At 49.9% G+C, this 12796-nt stretch overlaps 1 protein-coding gene across 4 annotated transcripts in view; it reads right to left on the bottom strand.

Annotated features, from left to right (window-relative positions):
• The window catches only part of Znf775 (zinc finger protein 775), a 25640-nt gene extending 12844 nt beyond the window's left edge, over positions 1–12796 (bottom strand). For 2 of the 4 annotated variants that reach the window (XM_052721890.1, XM_052721887.1), the window contains exons 1-4: positions 12684–12796; positions 9722–9793; positions 8700–8803; positions 3331–3412 (exon numbers count right to left, since the gene is read on the bottom strand). In XM_052721890.1, coding sequence (XP_052577850.1) covers positions 3331–3361 — 31 coding nt within the window. In that variant the 5' untranslated portion in view covers positions 3362–3412; positions 8700–8803; positions 9722–9793; positions 12684–12796. Of the gene's footprint in view, positions 1–3330; positions 3413–8699; positions 8804–9721; positions 9794–9896; positions 11204–12683 lie in introns of those variants that run through there. The other 2 variants (XM_052721888.1, XM_052721889.1) reach the window with 2 other exon arrangements.

Raw genomic sequence — 12796 nt, 5'->3', positions numbered from 1 at the left:
ACATTCAAGAAGTAGAAAAAAAGATTAATAAAGTTAAAAATAAAGTCTCGAAAAGTACAAAAGGATTCCAACAATACTAAAATATCATGAATAGCCTTTATATCACTAAATCCATAAATATAAAGTAAATAATATTACAAGAAAATATAAATTAAAATGAATTCAAGAGCAGGTTAAAAGGACTGGAGAGATGGCTCAGTGGTTAAGAGCACTGGTTGCTCTTCCAGAGGACCAGGGTTCAGTTCCCAGTGCCCACAAGGCGGCTCATAAACCTCCTGTAATGGCGCCCCCTTCTGGCCTCCATGGGTAATGCATGCATGTGGTGCACAGACACATGCAGGCAAAATATGCATACACATAAAAATAAAAATGGCCTAGCATAGCAGTGTACTCCTTTAATCCCAACACTTGGGAGGCAGAAGGAGGCAGAGCTCTGTGAGTTTGAGGCTAGCCTCGCCTACATAGTAAGTTCCAGGACAACCAGAGCTACATAAGCTCCCTAAAGAGACCATTTAAAAAATAAATAAATAAATAATTTAAAAATAAAAACACATTTTAAAATGATTTTAAATCAGAGCAGGTTTAAAACTGATTATATATATGCTTATAAGAGATTAATGTGAAAGCTAAATTCTAGCCCAAATTGGGTTATAAACAACACAGCTGTATCAACATACTCTATAAAAAATTCAAAGGAAGTATGAGAGATGGCTCAGTATTGAAGAGCATGTCCTGCTCTGACTTCGGCTTCAGTACCCAGGTGGGGTGACTCACAACCAGCCGTAACTCTAGCTCTCGGGATCTGACATTCTCTTCTGGAGTTTGGGAACATGTACAGCATACACTCACGACACACACTCAGCATCAAAAATAAAAATGTCTTTTAATTGATAAGAAAGGCTTATTCCCAGCTCTGGAACTAGTCAGTAACTAGGAGGGAAGAGGGAAGGGGGAGAGGAGAGAATGAGGGGCAGGGAGCATCTACAAGACAAGCATCCAAGAATGGGAACAGGCAGGAAATGGCAGATTCACTGCTCCTCAAACACAAACATTTGCAAAGCAAGTTCAGCAGAATTAGAAATGGTACAGCCTTGCCGGGACTTTTCCCCAGAAAAGGTAAAGATGGCTTGATATAACTCTAGATATCATCTTTTGTTTTGTTTTTTTGTTTTTCAAAACAGGGTTTCTCCGTGTAGCTTTGGAGCATGTCCTGGATCTCACTCTGTAGCCCAGGCTGGCCTCGAACTCACAGAGATCTGCCTGGCTCTGCCTCCCGAGTGCTGGGATTAAAGGCATGCGCCACCACTGCCCAGCTCGATATTATCTTATTAAAAGTGAAATATCAGCTGGGGTTGTAGAGTGCTTACCTAGCAGCACAAGGCCTGTAATTGATTCTCCAGCATATTTAAAAAAAAAAAAAAAAGTCTACCTTACAGTATTTTCAACAGATGCAGAAAAAGTCACGTGAAAAAATTTCAGTCATTATTTCGGGAGGAGGGAAGGCATTAGCAAACTAGGGATATAAGGAAATTCAAGATGACAAAAGGTGTATACTAACACTACAGCAAGCTTTCTAGTCAGCAGCAAAGGACAGAAGACAGTATTCAGAACACAGTAAGGACACGTATTCTCACTGATACTATTTAACCCTGAGGAATCAGCCAAAGATAGAAGAGAAAAACACAAAGATACTTGAAAGAGGAAAAAAATCCTCTCATGTGCTTATGACTATTAATTTAGGTGTACCGCAGAACCCACTAACAAATGGAGATACTATGGTTCAGCAAGACTGTCAGGCACAAAAGCATACAAAATCAATCACTTTTAAAAACGGACAACAGTCATTTATAATTGTGAGTGCCTTAAAAAGCATAGAAAATGTTTGTAAAGAAAACCACTAAACTTTACTGAAGAGACAAAGGTCTTAGTGCCAACTGTCCTTCTTTGGTAGTTTGAAAGAATGGCCTCCAAAGGGGGTCATAGAGTTGAAATCTTGGTCCCCAGTTAGTAGAAGGAAGTGTGATCTTGCTGGAGGAGATGTGCCACTGGGGGCAGGCTTTGAGGTTTCCAAAGCCTGGAGCCATTCCAGTGTGCTCTCCTCTCTGTCTGTCTGTCTGTCTGATGGTTGTGGGTCATGATGTGCACCCTCAGTTGGTCCCTCGCCCCACCATTAAGGACTCTAACCCTCTGAAACCATAAGCCAAATTAAATGATTTTTTTACAGGTTGCCCTGGTCATGGTGTTTCATCACAGAAATAGAAGAGTAACTGAGACATTTTCTTTCAGGGGAAATACAATAGGTTCCTGGTGCACAGCATTAATAAAAATCAGTTCGAAATTAATTTTGGTCTTCTCTGTGCTTGGTCACGAGAACTCATTTTAGTAAGCCATGCTTAAGAAGGCGGGCAGTGCCTTCAATTCTATATTGGCAGGAACTGAATATTCAAGTGTAATGAGTTAAATTGATTATAGAACTCTCCCCTGACCTGCGCTGAAATCCGGGCAAAGGAAGTATTTGGTGCCAAGTATCTAATCTGGCAGTGAGTCTGAGGTTTATTCAACGAGAAGAGATCACTGTCCCTGATTGACATGGTGTCTACTGAAATAACCCAGAGGACCCCGTGTTTAATGCCTTATCTAGTTAAGCTTAGATGACATCCAACCAGAAAGATGACCCTGGACAGAGCTCTTCTCCAGCTGCCTGCTTCAGAGTATAGAGGAATCTGGACCCAGCACAGACCCCTGCCGGGCCTACCACTGAGGAAGGGAGTGTGCTTGAACTTCAACCTGCCCCAAGGCACGCAAGTGTGATGAAAGTCTCGGGCCTCCAGGTACTGCTCCCCATTCTTAAAACAGAATGCCAGGCAGGAAATGTTTCCACTCCAGGAAGCATTGGCCTGGGAAATCCCCAGACTGCCTGCTGCCTGTCAGCACAGCAGCCTGCAGAATGATGAGGACCCTGAACTCTGCGTGACCCTGGGATCTCTAGTAGTCTGGCTTGATGGTCAGTGAACAACAGCTTCTCTTAGCCAACCGCCCTACCCAGAGAGCTCACTCCCCAAGTCTGACTGGCAAGGCGTCGTCAAGTCCCAGTCCCAGCACTGAAAACAACACCCTGCTTTTTACCGGCCTGCTGTGTCCCTACAGGCCTGGCTTGGCCTTTTTTATGCTCCCAACATTACTATCTTTGTTTTATTCTTTGGATGACCTTCAAAGTCCTGGTCCCCACACTGAAATTCTACATTCTAGAAGATACTAGTTGAGGGAGGCAACTTACATTTGGCTCCAAGGAGGGTAAGGGTTTGGGAGGGGGAGGCTGACTTCTCTTACCTGAGCCATTGGCAACGAGGATGCTCTCCATCCCTGCAGACCTCCCCCTGCATCAGTGCTGCTGAGGTCTCAGCCCTGCCCCCTGGGGGAAGATGGAAGAAAAGAGAAAGAATGGTCTGTGGCACAGTCAAAACCCATTTTCCCAGCCAGTGCTCTCCCGTCTCACAGCCCATGCTTTTTTTCAGAGTTCTATCGGCTCCCTCAGGTGAAATGTGCAGATGGGAAGGGAAGCGGGCACAATTCTCACGGACAAAGAGGAAACTGGGCCTGAGAGAGGCCTTGATGTGCCCAGAGACACAGGGATGGCTACACAGCTGAATGTGTGCAAATTCCATAACTCCCACACCAAAGCCTCAGAGTCCATACCCTCAGCATGAATAGAGGGCATATGAAGGGCATGGCACCCGAGAGCCAGGTACCCCAGGTAAGGTTAGATATGGGGGAACCTGTTCAAGAAGACACCTGGAGGGGCTGGGGATGTGACTGTGGCAGAGTGCTTGCCTAGCATGTGCAAGGCCTGGAATTCCATCCCAACACTATCACCAAAACTAAAACAACACCAGGAAGGCAGACCATCTCCCACATTCCCTACGTCAGTGGAAAACTCTTCCAATATCCTAGAACAAACTCCTCCATGACATCTCACAGCTGCTGTCGCCGCCGCCTCCTCCACCACCACCACCACCACCACCATCACCACCATCATCACCATCACCACCATCATCACCACCACCATCACCACCACTACCACCACCACCACCACCACCATCACCACCATCATCACCACCATCACCACCACCACCACCATCATCACCACCACCATCACCACCACCACCATCATCACCACCACCATCACCACTACCACCACCACCATCATCACCACCACCATCACCACCACCACCATCATCACCATCACCACCATCACCACCACCACCATCACCACCACCATCACCACCACCACCACCACCATCATCACCACCACCACCATCATCACCACCATCACCACCATCACCACCACCATCATCACCACCACCATCATCACCACCACCACCATCATCACCACCATCACCACCACCACTACCATCATCACCACCACCACCACCACCACCACCACCACCACCATCATCACCATCACCACCATCACCACCACCATCATCACCACCACCACCACCACCACCACCACCATCACCACCACCACCACCATCACCACCATCACCACCACCACCACCACCACCATCATCACCACCACCATCACCACCACCATCACCACCACCACCACCACCGAGAACACGCAGGCTGACCACTCCCTAGTTCACGATCTAGCATTCCTCAATCTTATTTTACAATCATCTTTTGAACATCTCCAACTGCTCCCCTTTATGGCCGGGGTACGGCCTGAGACCGGCCACACAGCTGCTTGGATGGCCCAGGCTTTGACGCCCTCTGCTCTGTTCATCCCCACAATCCCTGCCCACCTCACTCTTCCTTCCTTCTGCTTACGCATCACCTTACCAGAGCGGCTGGCTTGCCCCGGGACCCCTCACTGTTCTTTTCCATCCCCGAAGTTTAGGAGAGTGTGAGGCACTGTCCTGTGTAGGCCAGGCTGGCCTTGCTTGTCATGTACTCAAGGATGACCTTCAGTTTACAGCCTCCAACTCCCATCTCCCTAGTGCCACCGTTACAGACCTGTGCCACCAGGCCTGGCTTTCGATGCGGTCTAGGGATGGATAGAACTCAAGGCTCCCAGCATGCTCTGCATCCACTCTACCAACTGAGCTACATTCCCCAGCTCACCTCCAACGTGTTTTACCACCTGACAGGCTCTGTGTATTCCCAAACATGCTGCCTGGCTTTGAGCTGTGGCTCACAGGTGGGCTGGTGCTATCCACCACATTGGTGTGACTGTCTCTCTTAAGGTTGGGGTCCAGCTTCACCCAACAATTCCCCCTTAGCACAACCAGGACTTTGTGGCTGGCTGCCCTATAGAAATTCAAAGCTGGTTTCACCCAGCCCCAGACAGGGACTTCTTGGTGCTGTGGGATGGTCTGTATGTCAAATGTGTTGCTGATTGGTCAATGAATAAATCACTGATTGGCAGTGGCCAGGCAGGAAGTATAGGCGGGACTAACAGAGAGAAAAATTGAGAGAACAGGAAGCTGGAGGAGGAGACACTGCCAGCCGCCATCAGGACAAGGAAGATGTAAAGTACCGGTAAGCCACAAGCCACGTGGCAAGGTATAGATTAATAGAAATGGATTAATTTAAGCTGTAAGAACAGTTAACAAGAAGCCTGCCACGGCCATACAGTTTGTAACCAATATAAGTCTCTGTGTTTACTTGGTCGGGTTTGAGCGGCTTGGGACTGGCGGGTGAGAGAGATTTGCCCTGACTGTGGGCCAGGCAGGAAAACTCTAGCAACATCTTGGTACCTTTGTTTGCTTTGTTATCTGCACTAGAGAACCAACTCTGGGCCCTAGAGACCAGCCCTCAGTATGACGTCCCTCAGGCCACCTTCCTGAGTTTGTCCTGGGGGTGCTTCCCCAGACTAGAAATCAGAGCCCTGACTAGAAATGCAAACCCCAGATGCAAGGCAGGGAGGAAATATTTCCTTTTCTTCGAGCATCTTCTTTAGAAATTTCTAGTTGCTAAGCTCTGGCTCTGTCCTCTCTAAACAAATGTAAATCTTTTCAAAACTAAATAAGCCTCTAAATAAACTTGACAACCCACTGACTTCTTCAAGCGTCGGGAGCCATCCACTGGAGATAAAGCAGGCAGGAAGCCAGAGGCCTCTCTCCTCAAGAGACTTGGATGCCTCCCTCCAGCAGGCCAGCACCTGGGCAGCAAACTTTTTTTTTCTGTCATAAAAATACGATGTTGACCTTCTGCTCTCTCCTCCCCACCACCTCCCTGCTCATGTCTTTCACAGGTCTGGTCACTCTCTTCTGCCCGAGTGCCCCTGGGCCCCACCCCCACCCCCACCCCGCTCCTAATAAAGCTCTGATACTGAGGAAAAAAATATGATGCTTATTTTTAATTTGGATAAAGGCAATTACCTAACAGATAGTCACCCCAACGACCAGGTGGACTCATAATGAGCTGCATGTGACATGTGACATCCTCCTGCCTGACGACCTGCCATGGTTTTTGTGAGAACATGATTGTGCAGTGGGAGGCATCTTCCCAGGCTACATCTGGTGCTTGAGTTCCACTGTCTGGCCAAGTTACCATTCGTACTAATATTTATCCATTGGGGGGAAAAAGGAACTTTCTTTCTCCTTTACCCCGTGGGAACTCTTCTATGGAGGCAGCAGGTTTTGTTTGCAGTTCCGTTTCCGCATGGGGGTCTGGGAAGCACTCTCACTGCATTTTCTCGTAGGCACTGGAACCCACTGGTGCCAGAGAGGAGGGAGCGGCAGGAAGCTGAAGGCCAGCCCTACCTGAGGGACATCTGGGGACTGGAGCTCCCTCTTGCCCACCACCCACTACCTCCAGGTCCCTCTATTTATGTATGTGAGTTTCTGCATCCCACACCTTGGAGACCACCTCAAGAGGACTAGAGGACCATAAACGGAGGTCACCTGGCCAGACTGAGAGAGTGCGGGCCTGGAATGCAGAACAGAGCTAGAGGGTCAGGATTCAGCCTACACCACACCAGAGAGACCCTAAACCACCCAGTCAGAGCACCCCTAAACCACCCAGTCAGAGCACCCCTAAACTGCCCAGTCAGAACACCCCTAAACTACCCAGTCAGAGCACCCCTAAACTGCCCAGTCAGAACACCCCTAAACTGCCCAGTCAGAGCACCCCTAAACTGCCCAGTCAGAGCACCCCTAAACTACCCAGTCAGAGCACCCCTAAACTGCCCAGTCAGAACACCCCTAAACTACCCAGTCAGAGCACCCCTAAACTGCCCAGTCAGAGCACCCCTAATCCGCCCAGTCAGAGAACCCCTAAACTACCCAGTTAGAGCACCCCTAAACCACCCAGTCAGAGCACCCCTAAACTACCCAGCCAGAGCACCACTTCACCCACTCTGGCTTCTAAGAACTGTTTCAAAAGTGGAACCGGAAGGGTTTTGGTTCCTGGTGACCCAGCCTGAGCACCACCAGGCCACACCAGGCCAGAAGGGCAACTCTGCTGGGGTCTCAGCAGGAACAGACATGGGAAAAGAAGGAAGGAGACCCACACAGGCCCAAAGGGATGAGGAGAGAGAATAGGGGATAGAGAAAAGACAGAGATACGTGGCGGCAGGCCATGTCTTTTGAGACCTACTTCCTGTATGCTCAGGTGTTACATGTCTGCAGAACACAGGCTAGGCAAGGCAAGCCCAGGGTAGGCCATACACGGACACTCAAGTCCTCCATGCGTCCATGCCACACCCTCCAGTGTGTCTCTCACTCCACCTATCACTCTGCTGTGCCATTTACATCATCCCTCCCCATAACCCACCTGACACACCAGTCAGCTGACAGGAGAGACACCCAGGAAGCAAGTGAGCAGCGGGCTTTCCACCTGAACACCCTAGCAAGACATCGGAGCTAAGGGGCAGGTGCACCCCCCCACTACTTCCTATACAGCCTCGCGAGACAGGAAGACAGGCTGGCCTATCACGGGGGGCCTGAACCTCAGTCTTGACCCTCCCTTCTTTCCATCACCACGAGAACTACGAGGACAGGACATACACAAGATAAGGCCTCTGACCACGGTTTGGCTGTGAAGTCCCCTGATGGGAAGTCCCCAGCCATCAGCTGCTCTGCCATCTGCAGAGACACCAAGAGAGGACTGTGGTCTGCAGCAGGCGGTGAGGGCTGGGACACGGGGGATAACAAAGGACTTGGGTGTCAGCACAGACCGAAGTGCACGGGGTGAAGATGAGGAAATGAGGTGAGGTCCAGTGACAGAGACAAGCAACTCAGGGGCCTGTCCAGGTCTCCCCACTCACCCCTCCCACAATGCAGGCCCCTCCCGGGAATGGAAGTGAGAAGTGGACGGTACTTCGTATCTCATCATCAGTAGAGCAGGTCTTCCGATGACAAAAGCCCGGCCACTGGCTTTTCTCAGCCCAGGGGTCCCACGAGGTCCCAATCCTGTTGAGCTCTCATCTACACCAAGGACACTTTACCTTCCCGGGAGACCCAGGCAGGAGACAGCCCGCCTCAGGGCCCTCCCCACCTGGCCACTGTCCTCTCCCCCACTTTCCTTTCTAGCAAACACATCTTTCCCAGCCCTCACTGACCCCGCCTGTCCTCAGGGCACCCACCAGTGACATCATCCTTCTGCCTGCCTTCCCTGCTTGCCAGCCTCCCCAGGGAATTGCCAGAAAGCGGGGACAGCATCTGCAGAGGGACAGGTGAGGGTAACATCTGTACCTCTGTGCCAAGGAGGTTCTTAGCTCTCCCCTGGAGAAAAGGATGTGCATCACCCAAGCCCACAGGGATCTGAGGATGGGGTCACGGGCTTCCTTGACAGTGACCTGGGGAAAGAGAGAAGAGCTATCAACACGAACAAGGAGATGTCACCAGCTGCTAAAAACTGACAAGTATCAAGCACTCATCAAGCAAAGCCCACACTGTCCTTTAGCTAAGGAAATCCTACCTGGGGTCATGTAAATGGTGGCATCAGGATAGATGGGGGTTAGATGGAGCACTCTCCAAAACCATGTAGCCTCCAAGAGAAGGTATGAGACTTACCTGGAAGGCACCAGCAGCAAAGACAACCCTAAACTCGCAGTCCCTCATTTTCAGGAGTTTGCCTTCTATGCCCAGATGTGGTTATTTAAATTCAGAGGAGCTGGAAAGATGGTTCCTAGGTTAAGAGCACTAGCTGCACTTCCAGAGGACCAGGGTTCAATTTCCAGCACCCACATGGCAGCTCACACTGCCTGTAACTTTAGTTCCAGGGGATCTGACACCCTCACACAGATATACAGGCAGGCGAAACACCAATGCCCATAAAATAAAAATACACAAACCATTAACAGATACAACAACAAGCATCCTTAAATTCAAATAAATTAACTTAAAATTCAGTTTCTCAAGCATGCTGGTCACATGCAAGTGCTCAAAGGCCACACGTGCTTGTCCCACTGTGACTGACAGCCAAGGCCACTGCTGTCTTCCTGGGGGGTGAGATCTAGGAGGGCAGAGCCTTGCCCTGCTGGAGCCCTGACACAAAAGGGCCCACACACACTGAACTGGGTAGTTAAGGTGAAGACTTAAAGCAGACACTCCTTGTCACCACCAACACATTTACTCTGCCTAGGAATGGATTTCAGTCAAACAAGACCAACGGCCAACAGGAAGCTAAGAAACACAGCCAAGTGCACACACGAGCAATACCCCCTATCCACACCAGCTGAGCAAACACAAGTTCAAAGATACAGAACGGATACCTGCCACACTGCACAGTAACCCCTTCACCCACAGTGTGCTTTCCAGAGCCAGTTAGCCACGGCCAACCTCACCTGGTAGAATAGAAAAGACCTTTTGAGAGACCCAAGACCCAAGAATGACATTTATTATAGCACACTGTCATAACCGTTATAGTGTAACATTTATTGATCTTACCCTCTCTCTGTGTCTAGTGTGTAAAGTAGACTATCAGATGTATGTGCGGGAAAAGACTGAGTGCAGTCCAGTATTAGCTGCAGTTTCAAACGCGCACTGGGAGCCGGGCAACACTGCAGCGTGTCCCCCAGACATGTGGAGGACTGGAGGACCGGACTTGTAAACACAGGAAAGTGTCCTAAAGCAGGCATGGGGGCTGGAGAGGTGACTGGGTAGTTAAGTGCACTTGACGCTCTTGCAGAGGATGGGGTTCTGTTCCCAGCACCCACATGATGACTGACATCGGTGTGTAACTCCAGTTCCAGGAGATCTGACTCCCGCTCTGGTCTGCCTGCATGTATGTGGTGCATAGAGATACACACAGGCAAAGCACCCGGACACATAAAGCAAAACTAAGTCTTTTTAAAAAGATGCATTTCCAGCATCATACAGGCATGCCGATGTGAGGCACATCAACACGAATCACTACATGGTCCACTTGTGACAACAGAAACGAAAGCAATCATGATAAAGTCTTCTCAAATTGAATGTAGTGGGACCTTCATGTAATCCAAGCTTTCAGTAAACAGGAACCCCAGGAGTTCAAGACCAGCCTAAGCTACATTTCAGGTTCCACACTAGCCTGGGTTACATAAAACCCTATCTTTAAAAAAATTTTTTAAAAAGTCTTTGAATACCCAGAGCCATATTAACATACGTTCATTCCAAGAAACAGAACTTAGGGAGGGAGGAAGCCCTGAATTGCTTTATGGGACATGTGACTAGACTGTGCCCAGCAGTCCGTGCAGTGTGAGCTCCTCCCGGGCCTAGCCCGCATGGAAGCAGCAGATCCTTTCCCCTCTACCCACTTTGGGTGAGCTCAGTTACCCCAAGTCTAAATCATCAGCCCAAGTTTCTCCCTTGAGCCCACACCAAAGGCTGGCAAAGTTCTTCCAGGCGTCCACGTCACACCTAGAACGGGAATCAGGAACCCACCCCGGGCCATCTGTCACCAATTCTGAGTTCAGTTCTCAATGTTTCTCACCTAAATGACTTTTAAAAGTCAGTGAGAGCACTTAGTGCATCAGGTCTCAACCTGTGGGTCGCCTAAGACCATGAGAAAACACAGATACTTATAGTCCAATTCTAACAGTAGCAAAATCACAGTTATGAAGTAGTAACTTCAAAACAGTTTATGGTTGGGGTCACCACATGAGGAACTGTATTAAAGGGTTGCATCCTTAAGAAGGGTGAGAACCACTGGCTTACTGGGTAAAAGTGCTTGACATGTAAACTTGTTGACCTAAGTTTGATACCCAGAACCCATGTGATCCACGTGGTAGAGTGTGAGCGCCAACTCCCAAAACACTCTCTCTCTCTCTCTCTCTCTCTCTCTCTCTCTCTCTCTCTCTCTCTCTCTCTCCCCCTCCCTCCCTCCCTCCCTCCCTCCCTCCCTCCCTCCCTCCCTCTCCCTCCCTCCCTCCCACACACACAAAATAAATAAAATCTGAAAGTTTTACTGATTTTCTAGGTCCCTCCAATCCATCTGCCACCCAAAACCCAAATAAGTTTCTAAAACTGCAATTTGGACATTTTTCTCCCTTAACATACTTCAAGGGCTCCCAGACACTTGGAGATTTAACCAAAACATCTTGGCAAGGTCATTCAAAAAAGTCTCTGGTTACCTTTCCCCATTGCCCCATGTATGTTATCACCCAATACCCAGATTTCTTGTCTCCTCACCCACCTGCAACCTCTGACCTGTCTTGCAGTGACCTTGCCCATACCCCTTTCCGGCCCAAATCAGGGGTCACTTTGCCAGAGACAGACACCTTTTGGAGACACAAGCTAATGTTTCTGTGTTATCCAAACAAGTACTCAGGGTAACTGTCATCATCAGAGTTTTCTGTTATCACCGAAGATCAAACACATCCTAATATCCAGGCCCAGCCTTGTAGACCATTACAAAACACGGTTATGAGGGCTCACTTAAATAAATGTCAGTTCGTCAGCCACAACTGATTGGTAGAAGCACAGAATCATGGAACCTTGGAACTGACAGGACACAAATGCTATGGAATGTTTTCATGCAATTGCTTAACACAGGTAAAAAACAAAACCGAACAAACAAAAAGGCGGGGCCTGGATTGTCACTTGCCTCCAACCTCAGGTGACCACACCCAGCCTCCGCTGCAGCTGGAGACCATTCCGGACTCTAGGTCGCCGGACACCACACCCACTGGAGCTGCTGCAATCCTTTTACTTGAATAGTCCCGGGAACCCCCTCCCCCGAACACGCTCACACAGCTGTAACTTCTGTGTGTTTTTCTCTCGCCTCCATCCTCATCCCAGGTCACGGAATCGCTCACTTAGGGATCACCTACTGAGTCTTTCTGTAACCAACACTGGGGTTCCTGTCTCCAGAAGCGCGTCTACGCGGGGGTGGGGGTGGGGTGGACAGACAGAGAACTCGGAACAACCAGAGGGGCCGCGCGTAGACTCCCCGCTCCCCAACGGTCCTACCCCTTGACCTCGCTGCCCTGGCCTGCCGCCCTCCCAGCCAGCCTCAGGTCTCTCCCCGCTGCGCTAGGCAGGGTGCTGGTGGTGCAGAAAGTTGGGGCCTGGAGCTGAGGTGCGCGCGGGACTCGGAGCACCTCAAGGCCCCGGACCCATCATCCTTCCTCTACAGCCCGGGACAGCAGAGCAGCACCGGAGCAGCGACCGGGCGCTGGTCCATCCCTGCACCGGCCCTCCTGCCCGGAATGCACAAGGACTAGGGATGGGGGTGGGGGGCTGGGAAATAAATACCTTTGACTTTGTAGCTAAGGTTAACGGGAACTGCTACCCAAGGGGCGACTTGGGTACCGGGCTCCCGGCCACGGCCAGTCCCGGGGCAGGCGGGGCGGGCAGGCGTCCGTGAT

This window comes from Peromyscus californicus, unplaced genomic scaffold (genome assembly GCF_007827085.1).
Source record: "Peromyscus californicus insignis strain IS unplaced genomic scaffold, ASM782708v3 Scaffold_6__1_contigs__length_162567912, whole genome shotgun sequence".
Lineage (NCBI taxonomy): Eukaryota > Metazoa > Chordata > Mammalia > Rodentia > Cricetidae > Peromyscus > Peromyscus californicus.
This window is presented reverse-complemented; position numbering and strand designations above follow the sequence as displayed.